The following is a 21,214-nucleotide window of genomic DNA, read 5'->3' as shown; positions in this document are numbered from 1 at the left end:
ACATCAGTGCCTACAAGTCCACTCAGTTCTACTTCTTGTTCAGCCAAGCGCTAAGACAAATAAGTTTGTTTACGTTTACAGGAGATAATGCTGCCCTCTTATTTATAATGTCACTAGAAAGTGAGAACAATAATTTGCATGGCACTTTTGTAGCTGGCATTGCAAGGTAGGTACTTAGGTGCCAAATATGCGAAACATTCATATGTCCTTTCATGCTTTGGCCACCATTCCAGATGATATGCTTCCATGCTGATGATGCTTGTTAAAAAAATAATGCATTAATTTAAATTTGTGACTGAACTCCTTGGGGGAGAATTGTATGTCCCCTGCTCTGTTTTACCTGCATCCTGCTATATATTTCATGTTATAGCAGTCTCGGATGATCACCCAGCACATGTTGTTCATTTTAAGAACACTTTCATTGCAGATTTGACCAAACACCAAAAAGGTTCCAATGTGAGATTTCTAAAGATAGCTACAGCACTCGACCCAATGTTTAACAATCTGAAGTGCCTTCCAAAATCTGAGAGGGATGAGGTGTAGAGCATGCTTTCAGAAGTCTTAAAAGAGCAACACTCCAATGGGAAAATTACAGAACCTGAACCACCAAACAAGAAAATCAACTTTCTGCTGGTGGCATCTGACTCTGATGTTGGAAAATGAACAAGCGTCGGTCCTCCCGGCTTTGGATTGTTATCGAGCAGAGTCAGTCATCATCATGGACGCGTGTCCCCTGGAATGGTGGTTGAAGCATGAAGAGACATATGAATCTTTATTGCATCTGGCACGTAAATATCTTGCGACTCCGGCTACAACAGTGCTATGAGAATGAGTTCTCACTTTCAGGTGACATTGTAAACAGGAAGCGGGCAGCATTATCTCCTGCTAAGTAAACAAACTTATTTGTCTTAGTGCTTGGCTGAACAAGAAGTTGGACTTGCAGGCTCTAAAAGTTTACATTGTTTTATTTTTGAATGCAGGTGTGGTTTTTTTTTTTTTTTTTTACATAATTCTACATTTGTAAGTTCAACTTTCATGATAAAGAGATTGCGCTACTGTACTTGTATTAGGTGAATTGAAAAATACTGTTTTGTTTTTTTACAATGCAAATGCTTGTAATCAAAAATAAATATAAAGTGAGCACTGTACACTTTGTATTCTGTGTTGTACTTGAAATCAGTATATTTGGAAACATAGAAAACATCCAAAAATATTTAAATAAATGGTATTCAATTATTGTTTCACAGTGCAATTAATAGCAATTTTTTTAAATTGCTTGACAGCCCTAGTAAATGTATACAGCAATGAACAAAGAATGTAGGCCATGCTTACATCATGGGGGTATTTATCTTGGAAGGCCATTAGTCTGAAAAAGATTTGGGGGTTATGGTAGATAATGAGCTGAGTTCTCAGTGTGATGCTGCGGCCAAAAAAGTTAATGCGATTGGATGCATAAATGGGAGAATCTCAAGTAGGAGCAGAGATGTTATTCTGCCTCTGCATTGGCACTAATACAACTGCTGCTGGAATATTGTGTCCAGTTCTGGTGTCTCCAATTTATCAATATCATTCTTGAATTGTGGAGTGTTCAAAGGAGCCATGAGAATGACTGAAGGATTAGAAATAGACTCAGAGCTCTATCTATTTATCTTAACAAAGAAAAGGTTAATGGGCAAATTGATTACAATTTATAGGTATCTACATGGGAAATGAATGTGTAATAATAGATTCTTCAGTCTAGCAAAGAAATGTATAACCTGATCCATTGGTTGGATGTTGAATCTAGACATAAATTTACACCTTATTTCCATTTTCAGTTTAACAATGAAGATAATTAACTATTGGGATAATTTACCAGGGGTTGTTGTGGATTCTCCCTTACTGACCACTTTTAAATCATAATTTGATTTTTTTTCTAAAATATTTGCTCTGAGGCTATTTTGGGTAAGTTCTATGTCCTGTGTTATACAAGAGGCCAGACTAGTTGATCACACTGGTCCCTTCTGGCCTTGGAATCTGAATCTATGAAAGCTTTAGCAGCGATGATTTACAATACAATTCTATGAAAGCTAGAAGTGATGATTTACAATATTTTCTAGGTTACTTCTTGTATTTTAGGTAAATGAGAACCATACATGTTATAACTTGAATATCTTGATCACTTTCCTATTTTAATAAAATACATTGTGCCATCTGGTATAGAGGAACAGAACGATCTATAAAATTGATATCCTATTCTTCTGTTCTAGGTTCTCTGTGAAGACTCTGATTGATCGTTCCTGTTTTGAGACCATTGATGATTCCTCTCCTGAATTTAATAATTTTGCAGCCATTTTGGAACAGATTTTAAGTCATCGTCTGAAAGGTACATTAATAATTCTCTATTTTCCAGTTGTTATACCCTCTTTTTTTTTTTTAAACTAAAACAATGGAGTGTGCACTATGCTCAGTGAATTTATGCTCAAAGTTTAAATGGAAACCAAGTGTTGTAAGTTTTGCTGATGTAAAACTGCGGTATAGTTATGTTTCTATCAATGTCAGGTTGCTAGTAATCACATCATGTCACTTGCTCTAGAACCCATCTTCGGAGTGTCAGAGAAGATATGGCAGCTAGTACATGCAGCCAGATCAGGAGAACTAATACTAGAAGCTTTTCTGTGACATGTGTGTGCAAAAGGATTTTCAGTTTGTTTTGAATGTTTATGTCCATCAGTACAATCCAAGTCTTGAATGTCCCTGGCTAGTCTCATGCCTAATGAACATCCCAAAAGTTATCCTACAGAGCTGCAATTTCCATGTGGGAAATCCCTTTTCTAAATAGATATTGAATAGTTCAGAGTTTCATTATTTGCTTTCCATGTAGTGGTCATGTGATTGTGACTGCGTGTATAAACCCACATTGGCACAGGAGGGTTTCAGGAGCAGTTCTGGGCCCAGGAGATTCTGCTTCTCTGCACCTGCAGTCTTCTCTAGCTGGAGGAGAAGCTTTTAAAAGGGAGCCAGACAGCTCAGAATAGGAAAACAGGAAATCTATCCTGAGAACTCCTGAGCAAGGGCACAAAGAAGTCCTTATTGCAAGGGAAGGGCTAGTAAGCAGCAGGAGAAGGTCCAGGGTAGAGACCCAGGTGAGAGGTAGCTACAAACTTTCTTTTTTGGGCTCAGGGTTGAGTCCTGTGCCGGGAGCTTGACTATAGTCAGGCTCCTATCAGGGACTGTTGCTTGCCGGAAACTGTGGATAGAGGGAGAGTGTGACAGACCCTGAACGGGGTGCAGCCCAGGAACTTGGATCAGGGTGCAGCTGGGGCTAGTGTGCAAGAAATGAGGCTACTAGCTGAGCTGAACTGGGCTGAAAATTCAGTTGTTTTATTATTTTCCATTGGACTTTAAGGGAAATACTTTGAGGCCCTGTGAGAAGAAAGTAGTAGGAAGTGGCCCAGGAAGGCAGCACCAAAGTACTCCAGAGTGTTTGCTATTATTGCCTCTTGTCGGGCCTTGGGTTGGCATCTGGTGGAGGCAGAGGGCCTGGGCTCTCCTACCAACCACCCTTTGTGTGGAAGGGGCATAAACCTCTCTCTTCCCTCCTCCCACACCCGTCCTTGGAGAAAGAAGAAGATAGACACTGTAAGCACTCCTGCAGTTGTGTATAACAAGGATGTATTGAATAAATGTAAAAGGACCTGTGGAAGTATTGAGTCTTCATGCTACAAAGAGACAAACCATATTTTTGCAGAAGCGAAATAAGTGTTTACGCTATCTGAAGGACAGTAGAACCTTTCTATAGATGCAGAAAGGGTTTCTGGTTCTCATAAAATGAATCATGACCATGAGTCACGCTTAGGGTTGCCAGGCATCTGGTTTTTGATCGGAACGCCCAGTCAAAAAGGGACCCTGGTGTCTGACCGGGCCACTAAAAGTCTGGTTGGTGGTGAAGTGGGGCTAAGGCAGGCTCTTTGGCTCTGCGCAGCTCCCAGAAATGGCTGACATGTCCCCCTCCTAGGTGCAGGGGCGGCCATGAAGGCTCCATGCGTTCCCCTTGCCCTGAGCACCGGGTACCTGTGGGAGAGGGCAGCACTCAGAGCTGCCTGGCTCTACATCCACCTAAGAGCCGCAGGGACATACTGTCGCTTATGGGAGCTGCCTGAGATAAGTGCTGCCCAGAGCCTGCACTCCCTCCCTCCCAACACCCTGCCCCAGCCCTGAGCCCCCTCCCGCATCTAAACTTCCTCCCAGAGCCCACACTCTGAATCCCCTCCTGCACCCTAACCCCCTGTCCCAGCCCAGGGAAAGTGAGTGAGGGTGGGGGAGAGCGAGCGACGGAGGGAGGGTGGGGATGGAGTGAGCGGGGGTAGGGCCTTGGAGAAGAGGTGGGGTGGGGCCTTGGGGCAGGCAGGGCAAGGATGTTTGGTTTTGTGCGATTAGAAAGTTGGCAACCCTAGTCAAGCCATCTGTGCAATGGTGACTTCTTGAGACAAACTGCTTCCTAGTAGGAATTGGAATTACTAGTTTGTGCTATGTACAGGTTAAGTTCATGTTGTCAAAGCGTAAACAGTGCTTTTCAATGAATATTATTAGAAAAAATGTTGGTCTAAGTAATGAGATGCCTGAAAGTGCAATTCTACGCTGAGAAAGAACATTAAAATGTCATTTTATGTGTTTCTCAGCTATTTCTCAATGATTTTATAAACTGAGCATATTTGATATGTAAAACAACACTTTTTTACACCTTCCAACTCTGTAAGCACTAAACAGTTCTTGGTCATTCCCTGTGGGCGAGGAGGGTGACCCTGTCTGGGGAGCCCCCTTTTACCTGACGTTTTTTATAGTAAAATGGTCATTGTGGGGTTAACTGCATTACGCAGAATATTGGGGGATGGAGCCATGCTATACCCCTCCCTCCTTCCTGTGTTGTCAGTGAGAGTACCCCTTCTCATGCCCTCCACCAAACACTTGGTTGTGGTGCAGCTGAATAAAGCAGCAAGTTCCCAGCCTGCAGTCCTGTGAGTGATGGTATTTTTGTTGCACTGAGCAGTCCCGTTACAAACCCTCGAGTATAGCAGTCCTTGCATTGGCTATTTCTGGGTAGAGTAGATGGAGTCTCTGGCTGACTTGTCCCCGCAGTTTTCCCAGAAGACCAAGTTGTGGTGGTGAAATAACATTTTCAATTACTTTAATTTACTTAATATTTCAAAATATTTTATTGGTGACTGCAACTTCAAAAATTGTGTTCTTGTTCAGTGATGGTTTTTAAACATTGTGAACTGTATAAGAATTGGATTTCTAGGTGGTCAAGATACAGTGATAGAAATTCTACATGTATACAGCACATCCAGGTGAAATGATAATACTATGAAGCAGTGAATTTCATATTCCATCTAATTCATAAATGTACTAAGTCAATAAGAAGATGCTTATGTTGGATCATATTAAAGAAGTTCTGTATTAAAATCACAAATGAGTTTGATTCCCCAGAGTTTAAATTCCAGGGTATTACTAATTAAGAGGTCTCTTGGTTTTTGGTACTGTTTCTCTCCCTCTATGTGTGAAACTTGCAAGCTGCTAATTGTGTTGGTACATTCTAAGACAGAGTCTGTTCTCAAAGCAATTCACAAGAGAGAGACTCAAAGCAATACTCTAACAACAGAAACAGCACCCAGAGACTCCCCGCCCTTTTGTTGTATTAACAATTGTGATTAAAATAGAGAGAGAGGATGTATGTGGATGGATGCTTGGTGTGGATAATAACTGAATGATCAGGGAGGTGCCAGCCTAAGAATCCAGTGTCCATCGGCTGAAGAAGGCGTCAAGTGGAAATAACCAGAGGACCACCCCCCCCGGAGGGCAGACTGGAATCCACCCAACAGCCTCAAGAATGGGAGAACCAAAGAACAAGATAACATCTTGGAGCCGTCAGGAATGTGCTATCTGCTGATTGATTCAGCAACAGCATGATGAAGCAATTCCCATAGACTGGCATAGGAATAAATTCCTATAAAAGTAGACTCTAAAAAGTGAGAACTTTGGGGTCTGATTCTGCAAACCAACTTCCAGGAGCATCAGATGAGCATCTGACAAGGCCCTGCTCCCTCCTCATGTCCAGGCCACCTGGCCAGTGGCTTGGCATGAGCAACTCTAAGGCTGGTAACTATGATAACAACCTTGCAGAACCTGTGTGTGTTTGTATGAATGAATGTGAGAATACATTTGAGATTGAATGGAATGTTATAACTATAACTAACTGCTTACTATGATTCTTTCTGTATTCACAGTAAATGTGGTATTTTGCCTTTTTCCCTTTAAGATCCTGCTGGTTTTTATTTTATTGGTACAACACTTACTTACCTTTCCTTGTGAGGTTATCTTGCTGTCACTGCATCAGTCAGTCATGGCTTTTATAATTGGGTGGCTCTGCACTAAAAATGAAGATGCCTGTTCTAGTGATAAAGAACGTTTAATTGCACTTTTGATTTTGAAGGTATCATTTTTAGTCTGATTGAACTAAATGAGGGAAATTAGCAGTTGTCTTATAAGTGGACAGGTTCTTGCTTCCACCAGTTTGTTTTCTTAAGCACACCAAGGTAAACGCTCCCAGAGGATTCCTGGTGGTTCTATGGAACATGAAGGCACAGTTCCCTTTTGCTCCTGAGCCATCCTGCAAAATCTGGCTCCACCTGACCCTCTTTACCACCCATCTACTCCCACACCTCCTAACTGCCATCAGACACAACTAAGCTGTTTGCGAGCTTCAGGGTAGCAAAAGATTGAAAAAGGACGAGACTGTCTCCCTCCCCCTTGGACAAAATGGCTGCCGAGGAGGAGAGTGGAGCTGTTATGGCCCTATTTAAAAGGATTGGAGATGACACAATTGAAATTAAATCCACCATGTTGACAATACAAGCTCCAATTGCATCTATTGATTCTTCAAATAGATCAAATAGGAGGTATGCAGACTCAGATTTAGCAGAATGTTATCAATTCCCTGAAAGCAATGAAGTCCTAAAAAGTGATCATAGTGTACTAATTTGAGAATGGTGAGGTTCGTAGAAGGGGCTCCTTGCAGAGATACCGGATTTACCGGAGGATTATGCCTTTGATATAGAAAGGGCACAGAAACTTTACCTCTAAACTTGCCCTTGATGCTAAAACAAAATCCATTATTATTCATTTCCTTTTTACTTTTCCAATTTACTTTTATAGAGTTTGTTATGCAAAAACCTAGGGAGGAGAAAACTCCGGTGGGGTGCTTCTAATTCTAAGATCATGATTTTTCAGGACCTTGCTAAAGATGTGGAATGCAGGACTGCCTTTAATAATGCAAGGAACATGACTAGGTGAAAAGGCCTTAAAAATACTATGACGTTTCCAGTCTTGTTCCATGTAAAGTACAGAGAAGAAACTCATGTTTTTCAAAAGCCTCAGGAGGCAGAAAACTTCCTTAAAGGACTCCTTGTCCTATATGCTGTCCGTTATACGTTCCTGTTTTTTAAAAAAATAGATTTGAGATTCCCCAATCAATTCCTAACAGTATGAAATAACGGCCTGCGGATTAAACTCCTCTCCCTATTCTCCCCTTTCATTTTTGCTGTTAGAATTTTGAAATTTGCCTTAGTAGAAATTTGCCTTAGTATCTCCTTAGCTTTCTGTGTGGCCAAGATGAAACTCTGTTGCTCTTCTGTGGGATAATTCACTAGGCAGTACAATCCAATTCAAATCTGTTTATCCTTTGAGTTCTTTCTGGGTGGTAAAATAATCTGCTTCAACTGTTCACCAAAGGGGGTTGCTGCCTTAGAAGGACTCTGGGGTCTTTGGTCTTAGCCTGCACTTCTTTTGGAAGCTGTGGGAAAGTGCAGTGCCCTCTAGAAGTAAAATCGGGCACCGACTCTGTGAGAACTCCACTGCCTCAAGATTGAATGCTACCTAAATCCTGGAATGGAAAGCACTTCTAGGCTCTGACATTGTTTTTTCACTGGTACTAGGACCACATACTTGTTCTCTGGCCAACTATGTGGTGTGGCTGCATTAGCTGAAGGAACAGATCCTCTGGTATGGATATATTCCCTGGCAGTGAGTCCCTGAAAGACTTAAGATATTGCTAATTGATACCCCGTAGTCATAATGTAGAGTACATTTGAAGTCTTTCTGTGCATAAGTCTGACTGCTTTGTTCTGCATGGCCTTTAAATGTATCCACTTTACCTTCTCCTACTCCCCTTCACTTTTTTTCTTTCCTTTTTAAGAGGAAGTAGAGGAGGGGACTATGGGCCAGTGTTGACAGGATATTGGAGGTTAACAAAGTATTTATGCTGCACACTCCGAATGGACTTATGAATTAGGGTTATTATATCTTATGATGTTAATATATTTGCTGGATCCAGTTCTTGTTCTGGTATGACTATAAGGGTTGTAGATGGTCTTTGGAAGGGTTGAGTGCATGGTCTGGTACATTTATCCACTGAACCCTTTCAGTTAATGGATTCCCTGCGTATACTCCGCCCCTCCTCTTTCCAGCAGTGAGGAGGAGGAAGAGGAGGCAGGGATGTACATTCCTCACCCAAACCTGGACCCTTGCAGCACCTGGATGGAAGAGGCTAGATGGATGGAAGAGGCTGGCAGGCTCCACAATGAGTGCCTCATCCCACCAAACTGGGCATACTGGGACCCATGGGCATTACACAGGGACCAGAACATCAGGCCCCCTCAACCCACCCAGGTCCAGAACAACACAATCACCTTTGCCACCTGCCCCAGCTTCCTCAGAAACGCTGGAGGAGGAAGTAGGAGAACCTGAAGATGAGCCTGAGGGCGATACCCTCCCACCTACCAATATCTCCTTTTGTCACCAGATGAAACAATAATGCTGCTCCCCACCCCCATATCTGGAGGTGACTTCAAATCCTTTCAAGATCTGTTTAAATGGGTAGCTGACTCCCTTGACACTGGAGACACGGAGCTACCAGAGACGCAGCATAAACTGACTGACAGATATACTCGAGCTTCTCCATCAGCTAAGGTTGCACTACCCATTAATGCAGCACTTATGGACCCTGCAGAAATTGTCTGGCAGACACCAGCCACAGCTTCGCCCTCTTGTAAGAGATCTGAGAACAAGTACTATGCACTGGCTAAGGGGGCTGAGTTTTTGTTCACCCACCCTACCCCAAACTCATTGGTGGTAGAAGTGGTTAATCAAAGGGGGAAACAACATCAGCTAAGAACCACCCCTTATGATAAGGACTGGAAAAGGCTAGAACTTTTCAGAAGGAAAGTCTACTTGTCGGCTACCTTCCAATTCCACATAGCCAACTACTCAGCCTTACTAGCCAAATACACGCACAACATGTTTTCTCACATGTCAACTTTTATTGAACATCTTCGTGAAGACAAAAAGGAGCAATACAAGGCCAACATTGCAGAAGTTTCCCTCATTGCCAGAACGGCCCTTCAGACTTCTCTCAATTCTGCTAACACGGTGGTATGATCCATTGCTATGTCCATAGTCCTGATTAGGGCTTCCAGGCTCTATCTTTCTCGGTTTCCCAGGGAAGTTCAAGCAACCATAGAGAGCCTACTTTTTGAAGGCCAAAAATTGTTTGCAGAGAGCACGGACGTTTCGTTGCACACCTTGAAGGACTTCCGAGCAACATTAAAGGCACTTGGAATCTATTTCCCTGCAAACAAAAAGAAACTGGGTCGATTCTATAATCAGCGATTCTGGGCTGCCCCATACACCCAAACTCAAAGACACTACGACCAGCGCAACAAACAGAGACAGACAAAACCACGACAAACACAAGATCAGTTGTCTATGTCTCAACCATCCACTCCGAGGCAAATGTTTTGAAGTGTTGGTCAAGGACAAGAAAACGCCACATTCTCCAATCCCAGAGTTCCATCCAATCTTCAGCTCATTTGGGGACAGTCTATCACCATTCTACCCAGTCTGGAAAACCATCACCATGGACAAATGGGTTCTGGAAATTATCCAGAAGGGCTTTATCTCTTTTCCATCTACCCACTCCCCTTCCCCATCCCTCTTTAGGGAGCACTCTCGCGTGCACCTGCTAGAGTAGGAAGTAAATCATCTGGAACTTGTACCAGCTCAACACCGTGGCAGAGGGTTTTATTCATATTACTTTTTCACTCAGAAGAAAACAGGTGGATGGAGTCCCATTCTTGACTTGCAAAAACTAAACAAGTTCATGAGAACACAGCCTTTCAAAATGGTGACTCTAGCAACTATAATTCTGGCATTGGAGAAAGGAGATTAGCACTCTGCCCTTGACCTATAAGACGCTGACTTTCATGTTACCATTCACCTGGTGCACAGGTGTTTCCTGTGATTCATTCTAGGGAACTTGTTTTACCAGTACAGAGTGCTCCCCTTCGGCCTGTCCACCACCCCAAGGGTGTTTTTCTGAAGTTCTTGCCGTCGCATTAGCACACCTTTGCAGACAGGGTGTGATAATCTTTCCCTTCTTAGACAACTACCTTCTGAAAGCACCAATATACCAGGCAGCAATCTACACCACTACAACCCTATTTATGAACCTAGGGTTACAAATCATCCTTCAGAAATCCACTCTGACACCCACCCAACAGTTGGACTTTATAGGGGCATACCTCGACTGCCTCACAGCAACAGCACGAATACCCCAACAATGCTTTCTTACCTTAACAAATATAATTACAACAGTAAGAGAGAGCCCACAAACATACCCCAGAACATGCCAACTACTCCTGGGGCACAGGGTGGCAACGACATTTGTCGTGAAACATGCCAGGCTCCATATGAGATGCCTACAGGCCTGGCTCTACACTATCTATATTCCACACATGCACTCACTTAACAGACTTCTTACAATGCCCAGCAGGGTGAAAGACATGCTCACATGGTGGACACAACATACAAACGTTTGCTCCAGTGTCCCCTTCCAACAAAAACCTCCAACTGTAACAGTCACCACAGACGCCTCTCTGGTGGGATGGGGGGAACATTTGTGTGACAATACCATCCAAGGTTGCTGGTCCCCAGAGGAGTCCAATTTCTACATAAATCTACTGGAGCTAAGTGCAGTCCGAAACACCTGACAGCACTTTCTCCCTCTGATCCACAACAGGACTGTCCAGATTCTCATGGACAACTTGGCAACTATGTTTTATGTAAATCGTCAAGGAAGGGCCCGATCTTATCCCTTCTGTGCAGAAGCAGTCCTCTGGCAGTAGTGCATCTCCAACAACATAGCATCCTACCTGCCTGGTTGCCAGGATGCGACAGCAGACCAACTAAGCAGGAACTTTTCACAAACCCACAAGTGGGAGATGGATTCCAGAATAATAAAAACTATATTCAGACAATGGGGATTTCCCTAAATAGATCTCTTTGCAATGGCCCACAATGCCAAGTGCCCGCAATACTGCTCCCTGGTCGGACTGGAGCATGACTCTGGGAGATGCCTTCCTTGTGATATGGGAGGCCCCGTTGCTGTATGCCTTTCCCCCCTCTATTGATCTGTGTCCTTCACAAGATCAAGCAAGACAAATCCAGGGTCATCTTTATTGCACCAACATAGCTCAGACCACCATGGTTTTGATACCTGAAGCAGACAGCTGTGAGACCACCATGAACCCTTCCCTTTGTGCCTCATCTGCTGATGCAGAATGCCTCCGTCACCCCAGCATTTCAGTACTCCATCTCAAGGCCTGGCTAATCCATAGATGACAGGACTACAGAGAGAATGTTCTAAGGAAGTACAAGATATACTACTGAACAATCAGCAGCTGACCACACAAATGACATACTCGCGCAAGTGGAAATGATTCTGTACTTGATGCTACGACAAGCAGATTTTTCCACAGTTGGCCCGACAACCCATAATCCTTGACTACATATTGACACTAACAAAATCGGGCCTATCTACTAGGTTGCTCAGAGCACGTCTAGCAGCCATCACCTCCTTCCACTCTAAGGTGGACGGAGTAACTATCTTAACTCACCCACTGACTGAACGCTTCCTTAAGGACCTAGAGAACACTTATCCCACATTATGGGACCCGACCCCCATGTGGGATCTCAATCTTATTCTCCATGGCCTCATTGGCAAACCCTTTGAACCACTAGCAATCTGCTCATTGTTGCACCTAGCTGCTAGGAAGGTGACCTTCATGGATATCACATCTGCAAGAAGGGTGGGCCTCCCTTCACATGCTGGACGTCCGCAGAGCGCTAGCGTTCTATACAGAAAGAACAAAAACATTTAGAAAATCCTCCAGACTGTTTTTGTATCCACAATAGAACGTTCCCAGGGTCAAATCATGTCCAAGCTGAGACTATCTAAATGGATATCTATAGCTTTGTTAACTTAATTGGATACATGCAATCTGCACATGCTCCACCAGAGTGCTTAATTGGATACATGCACTTTGCACATGCTCCACCAGAGTGCTATCCACATCTGTAGCCTTTCTCAATAATGTACCCATCACAGACATTTGTAAAGCAGCTACCTGGGCATTCACCCCTACTTTTACCAATCAGCTGCAGATGCGCAGTTTGGACTCCTGGTGCGCTCCACAGTACATTAATAAACTCCAAAGCCCCTCCCCTCCACTGGGGGGCACTGCTCTAGTGTCACTAAAGTGGAGCACCCACAGGGACACTCCTCAGAGAAGAAGAGAAGATTACTCACCTTGTGCAGTAACTGAGGTTCTTTGAGATGGTTGTCCCTGTGGGTGCTCCACTACCCCCATCCTTCCCTCTACTTTGGAGTTTCATGTCAATCCTCTGGGGTAGAGAAGAAACTGGGGGATGGTTGGCTGCGCATGCGGGGTAACCACTTGGAGCAGCATGGCCAACCGGGGCACTGCTGCTACAAATCTGACACCTAAAGTGGACAACCTTCTTAAAGAACCTCAGTTACTGCCCAACGTGAGTAACCTTCTCTTACTGCCCCTTATACCTTCAGTTGGAAGCATGAGGAGAGCTACGGCACATGTGCAGACCAACAGACCCTGCTTTGAACAATTTCCAGACTCGGGCACGAGGCACGTATGCGTACCAATATGTGGAATACAGATGGGGACCACACATCTCGAAGAACCTCCATTTACAATAAGAAACTGTCACTTTTGTAGAGCCGTGCTTATAACCAAATGACTTATATTGCTTAGATGGAAGAACAGACTGCCTCCAGGTATAAAAGCTTGGCTTAGCAACTTGGTTGACCTAGTGAGTAACATTTTGGAGAAGGACCTCCGACAAACTTGAAAAGATTTGGTCGAACTCTTTAGAAACCTTTGATTAATTCCTAGCAGATGGAAATTGGAAACCAAGACATCGCTCTTCTTTCCTTTCCCTCTCTTCCCATTCCTTTTTGTTGGTCTTTTGTCTTTCTCTGTTCTCCCCTTATTTTTTGGGGGGGAAAACATTTCAATTAAAAATATATAATTTTTTAAAAAACAAAATTAACCACTGTGCGAAATATCTTTGCTTCCATTTTACAATATTATGGCAGAGTAATTACCTTTTCTTTAAAGTTTGCCTAATCCAGTATAGTACCTCTGCCTATAAACTGATGCCAGTGTTTTTGCTATTGGTGCTTGGGGGTTGCATGTGTTGAGCAAAACTGAAACGTGAGTGGTCTGGTTTTAGATTCTCAAATTTCTCTAACTTGGGTGCCTAAATTTAAATTTGCTTTCTCTCTTGTATACAGTAATTAAGATCTTATCCTTGTAAACTTGAAATATGCTGTCAGAATGGATAAAGATTTCAACTTTTGTGGGATCTCCTGTTTCCTGTGCAAGAAATGATCTTGTCAACGTGAGTTTGTTTAAATGTAATTTATTGGGTAAAACTGAGAATAAAGCACATTTGACTTTGGTTTTGAGAAAAGAGTAAAACCTCTCAGGTGTATTGTCATTTAGGATCTTCTAGTCAAAGTGTGGTAAAACAATCTGAATATTTTAGTGCAGTTTTCCAAACGATTGTCCATGGAGTACTTGACGATGGCCTTCAGATGGCTGGCTGGCCACATGGTGATCTCCTCTTTTTCCAGGCGTTAAATCATATGAAAGACAAATGGCAAAGTAATATTAGGAAAATATTTCAAGTAAGCATTTGCTAGAGTTGCCATAGAGAGGTTTTGTGAATGCTGTGATAAATGAAAGGCGGGGGTAGCTCCCTTTTATGGACACCCAGCCAGCCAGTTAGCTATAAAACCTCTCTTAGTAGTTGTTCTCTACTTGTTTTACCAATAAAGGGTTTAAAAAGTCTCCCTGCATAGGTTCAAGGAAGGGAGTGGGCATCTGACCAAAAGAGCCAATGGGAAGGCTAGAACTTTTTAAAATTGGGAAAAAACTTCCCCTTTGTCTGTTGCTCTCCCGGAGAGAAGGGACAGAGCAGCTATGCTGTAAGAAGCTTTGGGCCAGGTATGAAAAATCATCAGAATCCTACCTAGAAACTACTCACTTGAAACCCCCAGATATGTAAGTAGATCAGGAAATGTCTAGGATGACGCAGTTTGGTTTATCTCTTTTTATTTCTTTATGGCTTTTGGACTCCTCTGTTCTAACCCCAAATGCTTTTGTTTTGCTTGTAACCTTTAAGCTGGACCTCAAGAAGGTTATTCTTGATGCTTAATTCTTGTAAGTGGGGTTTTTAAATCTAGCAATAGCCCGAGTTTTCAAATGTATTTTTTTCTTTTTTGGTTTTAATAAAATTTACCGTTTTTAAGAACAGGATTGGATTTTGTGTCCTAAGAGGTTTGTGCACACGTTTAACTAGCTGGTGGCAACAGCTGATTTCCTTTGTTTTCTTTCTCTGCTCTTCCATGGAGGGGGTTGAAAGGGCTTGAGGGTACCCTACAGGAAGGAATTCCCAAGTGTGCCTTCCTGGATTCTCAAAGGGGTTTTTGCACTTGGGTGGTAGCAGCATCTACCTATCCAAGATCAGAGAAAAGCTGTAACTTTGGGAGTTTAATACAAGCCTGGAGTGGCCAGTATTAATTTTTAGAATCCTTACGGGCCCCCATCCTCTACACTCAAAGTGCTAGAGTGGGGAATCAGTCTTGACGAATGCAAATGGCAATGGAGATGGTCATCACAAAAAAGAAGAGGTGAATGATGAGAATTTATATATTAAGATATGGTCCACACCATGAAAGAGTTGCTACTAGGGCTGTCAAGCGATTAATTGCACTGTTAAACAATAACAGAATATCATTTATTTAAATATTTTTGGATGTTTTCTACATTTTCAAATATATTGATTTCAATTACAACACAGAATACAAAGCGCGCAGTGCTCACTTTATATATTTTTGATTACAAATATTTACACTGTAAAAAACAAATGACATAGTATATTTTAATTCACCTAATAGAAGTACTGTAGTACAATTTCTTTATAATGAAAATTGAACTTACAAATGTAGAATTATGTACAAAAAACAACTGCATTGAAAAATAAAACAATGTAAAACTTTAGAACCTACAAGTCCAGTCAGTGCTACTTCAGCCAGTCACTCAGACAAACAAGTTTGTAGGAGATACTGCTGCCCACTTACTGTTTACAATGTTGCCTGAAAGTGAGAACAGGCGTTCTCACGGCACTGTCGTAGCCGGCATTGCAAGATCTTTACATGCTAGATTCGTGAAGATTCATATGTCTCTTCATGCTTCAACCACCATTCCAGAATACATGCATCTTTGCTGATGACGAGTTCTGCTCAATAACAATCCAAAGCCTAGAGGACCGACGCCTGTTCATTTTCATCATCTGAGTCAGATGCCAACAGCAGAAGGTTGATTTTCTTTTTTGGTGGTTCGGGTTCTGTAGTTTCCCCATTGGAGTGTTGCTCTTTTAAGATTTCTGAAAGTATGCTGCACAGTTCGTCCCTCTCAGATTTTGGAAGGCACTTCAGATTCTTAAAAGTTGGGTCGAGTATTGTAGCTATCTTTAGAAATCTCACATTGGAACCTTCTTTGTGTTTTGTCAAATCTGCAGTGAAAGTGTTCTTAAAATGAAGAACGTGCAGGGTGATAATCTGAGACTGCTATAATATGAAATATATGGCAGAATGTGGATAAAACAGAGCAGGAGACCTACAATTCTCCCCCAAGGAATTCAGTCACAAATGTAATTAATGTATTATTTTTTTAACGAGCATCATCAGTGTAGAAGCATGTCCTCTGGAGTGGTGGCCAAAGCATGAAAGGGCACGTGAATGTTTAGTGTATCTGGCAAGTAAATACTTTGCAATGCCGGCTACAAAAGTGCCATGCGAACGCCTGTTCTCACTTTCAGGTGACATTGTAAATAAGAAGCAGCCAGCAGTATCTCCTGTAAATGTAACCTAACTTGTTAGTCTTAGAAATTGGCTGAACAAGAAGTAGGACTGACTAGACTTATAGGCTCTAAAGTTTTACATTGTTTTGTTTTTGAATGCAGTTATGTAACAAAAAAATTCTACATTTGTAAGTTACACTTTCATGATAGAGATTGCACTACAGTACTTGTATAAGGTGAATTGAAAAATACTGTGTCCTTTTTACAGTACAAATATTTGTAATGAAAAATATAAAGTGAGCACTGTACACTTTGTATTCTGTGTTGTAATAGAAATCAAATGTAGAAAAACATCCAGAAATATTTAAAAAAATTAATCGCAATTAATCCCACTGTTAAACAATAGAATACCGATAGGAATTTATTAATCACAGCTAGTTTTTTTGAGTTAACTGCTATTGACAGCCCTAGTTGCTACCTACTGTTTTAGAGATTGGGTTCAATGTTTTTTTCTTTGTAGTAGGTATTTAAGAAGGGCACAATTGAATTAGAAATGTGCATATTATTCCAGACCTTTGTTTTACATTCTTGGGGCATGAATTGTCTTATGGTTTTGTGTTTGTACAGCAATGGACCCCTGACTAGGGGTTCTACGTGTTGTTAGTACAAACAATTATCCTCCTCCTTCCCTTCTGATGTTTAATGCTATGCTCCTTGAACTTGAACCATGGAGCCTTGTTGATTCTGGCATATTTAGCTTGTGTTGGTGCTGTTGGCACTAGGTGCCTTCTTTCAAATCCCCTAGAACTATGTGAAGCTATAAAAATGGAACTATGTTGTGCAATACCATTCTGCTGTACAATTGTCTACAGAGTAGCGTCATAAGACTTTACAAAAACTCGGTGTAATCTTGGAATGTTTTAAAAATAAGATGCACTGATCAGATCTTCAGCATATTATTGGTATGGATCATCCCTCCATGGGATTACATTATTTCTGCTTTGTAGAGAGCTCCAACTGGGTGTTCAGATTGTTGGGGCCAAATTTATACCCTATTGCATTACTGAACACTTGGGTCCCAATGTTATAAGGAAATATACTTTCAACCTTCACTTATCTCACTTTACAGACTTGAGGTTAGAACCTGTATACCCACCTTTGGTGCTTTTTTCATTTTCTTAACAACCAACACCCAAAATCCTAATCTGTGCAAGTACATATTGAAGCTCTGTTAGTGATAGTATAGTTTTATTAGTGAGTGATTAGTTTTTAGATTTAGTTCCTTGTTGGTGCATGGTCTCCATGGCTGTCTTTAGTTTTGTGTGTAAGTTTCTTGATCCTGTTCTACAGTCAATTATTATTCTCATTGTGATCAACATAACTGATCCCAGCAAGTCTGGATTCAAATGATGCACATCATGGAGGGAAAAGATGCCCATCACCAACTAATATTTCCAGTGCCTGAGTGAAGGCCTTACTCCTTGAACATACTGCCCCATTCTAAAGAGCCTAGTTATTTAAAAGCCAAAGTCCTGATGTCCTTGAAGACTGGTTATGAAAAATCCTCAAGACTGAAAAATGGAGAAGAAATGAAGGTGAGTCAAGCTCAGCCCCAACTACTTCCTCATCATAGAGGAAGAGGCACATCTGTTCCTCTAGACCTTTTCTGCAGTTCAGCAAGAAATTGAAGGTCTGGGGCTGAGTTTTGCCAAAGAGATTTATCTGCATTAAAGTAATTGATATCAGTGGAAACCCCCTTGACATTGAAAGAAGTGGTCACTGTTTACTTTGGTTCTAGCCATCTTGTTGGCTTCAGCACTGTAGCATTCAGTATCTAATGCTGTTAAAGAGGAGTTTGAGAACTTTTCTGTACATCTGTAACAGGGCATGCTCCGTCCCTGTCCTCTGATGCCCCAGAAACCTCTCAGACAGTAAGTGGAAACTTTGTGTGAATGATTTATGTTCCCATCATCAACATCAATACAGTCTCATGCAGCAAAGTATCTAGAGTGCTGGTTGCCCTTTCACCCTTTCCTACAGGTCAAGGGAGGAACAGAGGTCTGCTTTCCTTGAGATCTCGGAGCATACTAGACTCAGCTAGCCCACGTCCTCCCTCCTCACTTCCTTCCTGTGTCATCTTTTATACACCTCAACTAATGGCCACTTTTCATTAGCCCTCCCAGCCTGATAGATGATTATCCCCAGTCACTTTTCTCCACGAGAACTGCTGCCTAAGTGATCAGAGTGCTAGCTCACCTGTTTGCTTTGAGCACTCTGTCACAATGCCTTAGTTGGGAATCTTCTATATGTGTGGTATCAGAAAAATGGAGGTTGCCTTGCCACTGAGGCTTTGAGCCTGAATGTTCTCTCTGCCTTGTTTCCCTGTGTAAGGGCCTTTTGCAGCCTTGTTGTGAGTCTTTGGCCTGTGAGGCTGTTATAGGCCTAGGTAGGGAGCGTCGAATCGTGGAAGTCAACGAATGGCTACGCAGATGGTGTCGGAGAGAAGGCTTTGGTTTCTTTGACCATGGGATGGTGTTCCATGAAGGAGGAGTGCTGGGTAGAGACGGGCTCCATCTTACGAAGAGAGGGAAGAGCATCTTTGCCAGCAGGCTGGCTAACCTAGTGAGGAGGGCTTTAAACTAGGTTCACCGGGGGAAGGAGACCAAAGCCCTGAGGTAAGTGGGAAAGCGGGATACCGGGAGGAAGCACAGGCAGGAATGTCTGTGAGGGGAGGGCTCCTGCCTCATACTGGCAATGAGGGGCGATCAACAGGTTATCTCAAGTGCTTATATACAAATGCACAAAGCCTTGGAAACAAGCAGGGAGAACTGGAGGTCCTGGTGATGTCAAGGAACTATGACGTGATCGGAATAACAGAGACTTGGTGGGATAACTCATATGACTGGAGTACTGTCATGGATGGTTATAAACTGTTCAGGAAGGACAGGCAGGGCAGAAAAGGTGGGGGAGTAGCACTGTATGTAAGGGAGCAGTATGACTGCTCAGAGCTCCGGTACGAAACTGCAGAAAAACCTGAGTGTCTCTGGATTAAGTTTAGAAGTGTGTGCAACAAGAGTGATGTAGTGGTGGGAGTCTGCTATAGACCACCGGACCAGGGGGATGAGGTGGATGAGGCTTTCTTCCGGCAGCTCGCGGAAGCTACTAGATCGCATGCCCTGATTCTCATGGGTGACTTTAATTTTCCTGATATCTGCTGGGAGAGCAATACAGCGGTGCATAGACAATCCAGGAAGTTTTTGGAAAGCGTAGGGGACAATTTCCTGGCGCAAGTGCTAGAGGAGCCAACTAGGGGGGTGCTTTTCTTGACCTGCTGCTCACAAACCGGGTAGAATTAGTGGGGGAAGCAAAAGTGGATGGGAATCTGGGAGGCAGTGACCATGAGTTGGTTGAGTTCAGGATCCTGACGCAGGGAAGAAAGGTAAGCAGCAGGATACGGACCCTGGACTTCAGGAAAGCAGACTTCGACTCCCTCAGGGAACGGATGGCCAGGATCCCCTGGGGGACTAACTTGAAGGGGAAAGGAGTCCAGGAGAGCTGGCTGTATTTCAAGGAATCCCTGTTGAGGTTACAGGGACAAACCATCCCGATGAGTCGAAAGAATAGTAAATATGGCAGGCGACCAACTTGGCTTAATGGTGAAATCCTAGCGGATCTTAAACACAAAAAAGAAGCTTACAAGAAGTGGAAGGTTGGACATATGACCAGGGAAGAGTATAAAAATATTGCTCGGGCATGTAGGAATGTTATCAGGAGGGCCAAATCGCACCTGGAGCTGCAGCTAGCTAGAGATGTCAAGAGTAACAAGAAGGGTTTCTTCAGGTATGTTGGCAACAAGAAGAAAGCCAAGGAATGTGTGGGCCCCTTACTGAATGAGGGAGGCAACCTAGTGACAGAGGATGTGGAAAAAGCTAATGTACTCAATGCTTTTTTTGCCTCTGTTTTCACTAACAAGGTCAGCTCCCAGACTGCTGCGCTGGGCATCACAAAATGCGGAAGAGATGGCCAGCCCTCTGTGGAGATAGAGGCGGTTAGGGACTATTTAGAAAAGCTGGACGTGCACAAGTCCATGGGGCCGGACGAGTTGCATCCGAGAGTGCTGAAGGAATTGGCGGCTGTGATTGCAGAGCCACTGGCCATTATCTTTGAAAACTCGTGGCGAACCGGGGAAGTCCCGGATGACTGGAAAAAGGCTAATGTAGTGCCAATCTTTAAAAAAGGGAAGAAGGAAGATCCTGGGAACTACAGGCCAGTCAGCCTCACCTCAGTCCCTGGAAAAATCATGGAGCAGGTCCTCAAAGAATCAATCCTGAAGCACTTGCATGAGAGGAAAGTGATCAGGAACAGCCAGCATGGATTCACCAAGGGAAGGTCATGCCTGACTAATCTAATCGCCTTTTATGATGAGATTACTGGTTCTGTGGATGAAGGGAAAGCAGTGGATGTATTGTTTCTTGACTTTAGCAAAGCTTTTGACACGGTCTCCCATAGTATTCTTGTCAGCAAGTTAAGGAAGTATGGGCTGGATGAATGCACTATAAGGTGGGTAGAAAGCTGGCTAAATTGTCGGGCTCAACGGGTAGTGATCAATGGCTCCATGTCTAGTTGGCAGCCGGTATCAAGTGGAGTGCCCCAAGGGTCGGTCCTGGGGCCGGTTTTATTCAATATCTTCATAAATGATCTGGAGGATGGTGTGGATTGCACTCTCAGCAAATTTGCGGATGATACTAAACTGGGAGGAGTGGTAGATATGCTGGAGGGGAGGGATAGGATACAGAAGGACCTAGACCAATTGGAAGATTGGGCCAAAAGGAATCTGATGAGGTTCAATAAGGATAAGTGCAGGGTCCTGCACTTAGGACGGAAGAACCCAATGCACAGCTACAGACTAGGGACCGAATGGCTAGGCAGCAGTTCT

General features: G+C 43.0%; 1 protein-coding gene across 4 annotated transcripts in view; it reads left to right on the top strand.

Moving 5' to 3' along the window:
• RUNDC3B (RUN domain containing 3B) overlaps positions 1-21,214 on the top strand; it is a 147,139-nt gene that overhangs the window by 10,771 nt on the left and 115,154 nt on the right. For all 4 annotated transcript variants that reach the window (XM_084621962.1, XM_084621960.1, XM_084621961.1 and 1 more), the window contains exon 2: positions 2,250-2,365. In XM_084621962.1, coding sequence (XP_084478088.1) covers positions 2,250-2,365 — 116 coding nt within the window. The remainder of the gene's footprint in view (positions 1-2,249; positions 2,366-21,214) is intronic.

The sequence above is a fragment of the Lepidochelys olivacea genome, assembly GCF_965140295.1.
Source record: "Lepidochelys olivacea isolate rLepOli2 genome assembly, chromosome: 2".
In the NCBI taxonomy this organism is placed as follows: domain Eukaryota; kingdom Metazoa; phylum Chordata; order Testudines; family Cheloniidae; genus Lepidochelys; species Lepidochelys olivacea.
This window is presented reverse-complemented; position numbering and strand designations above follow the sequence as displayed.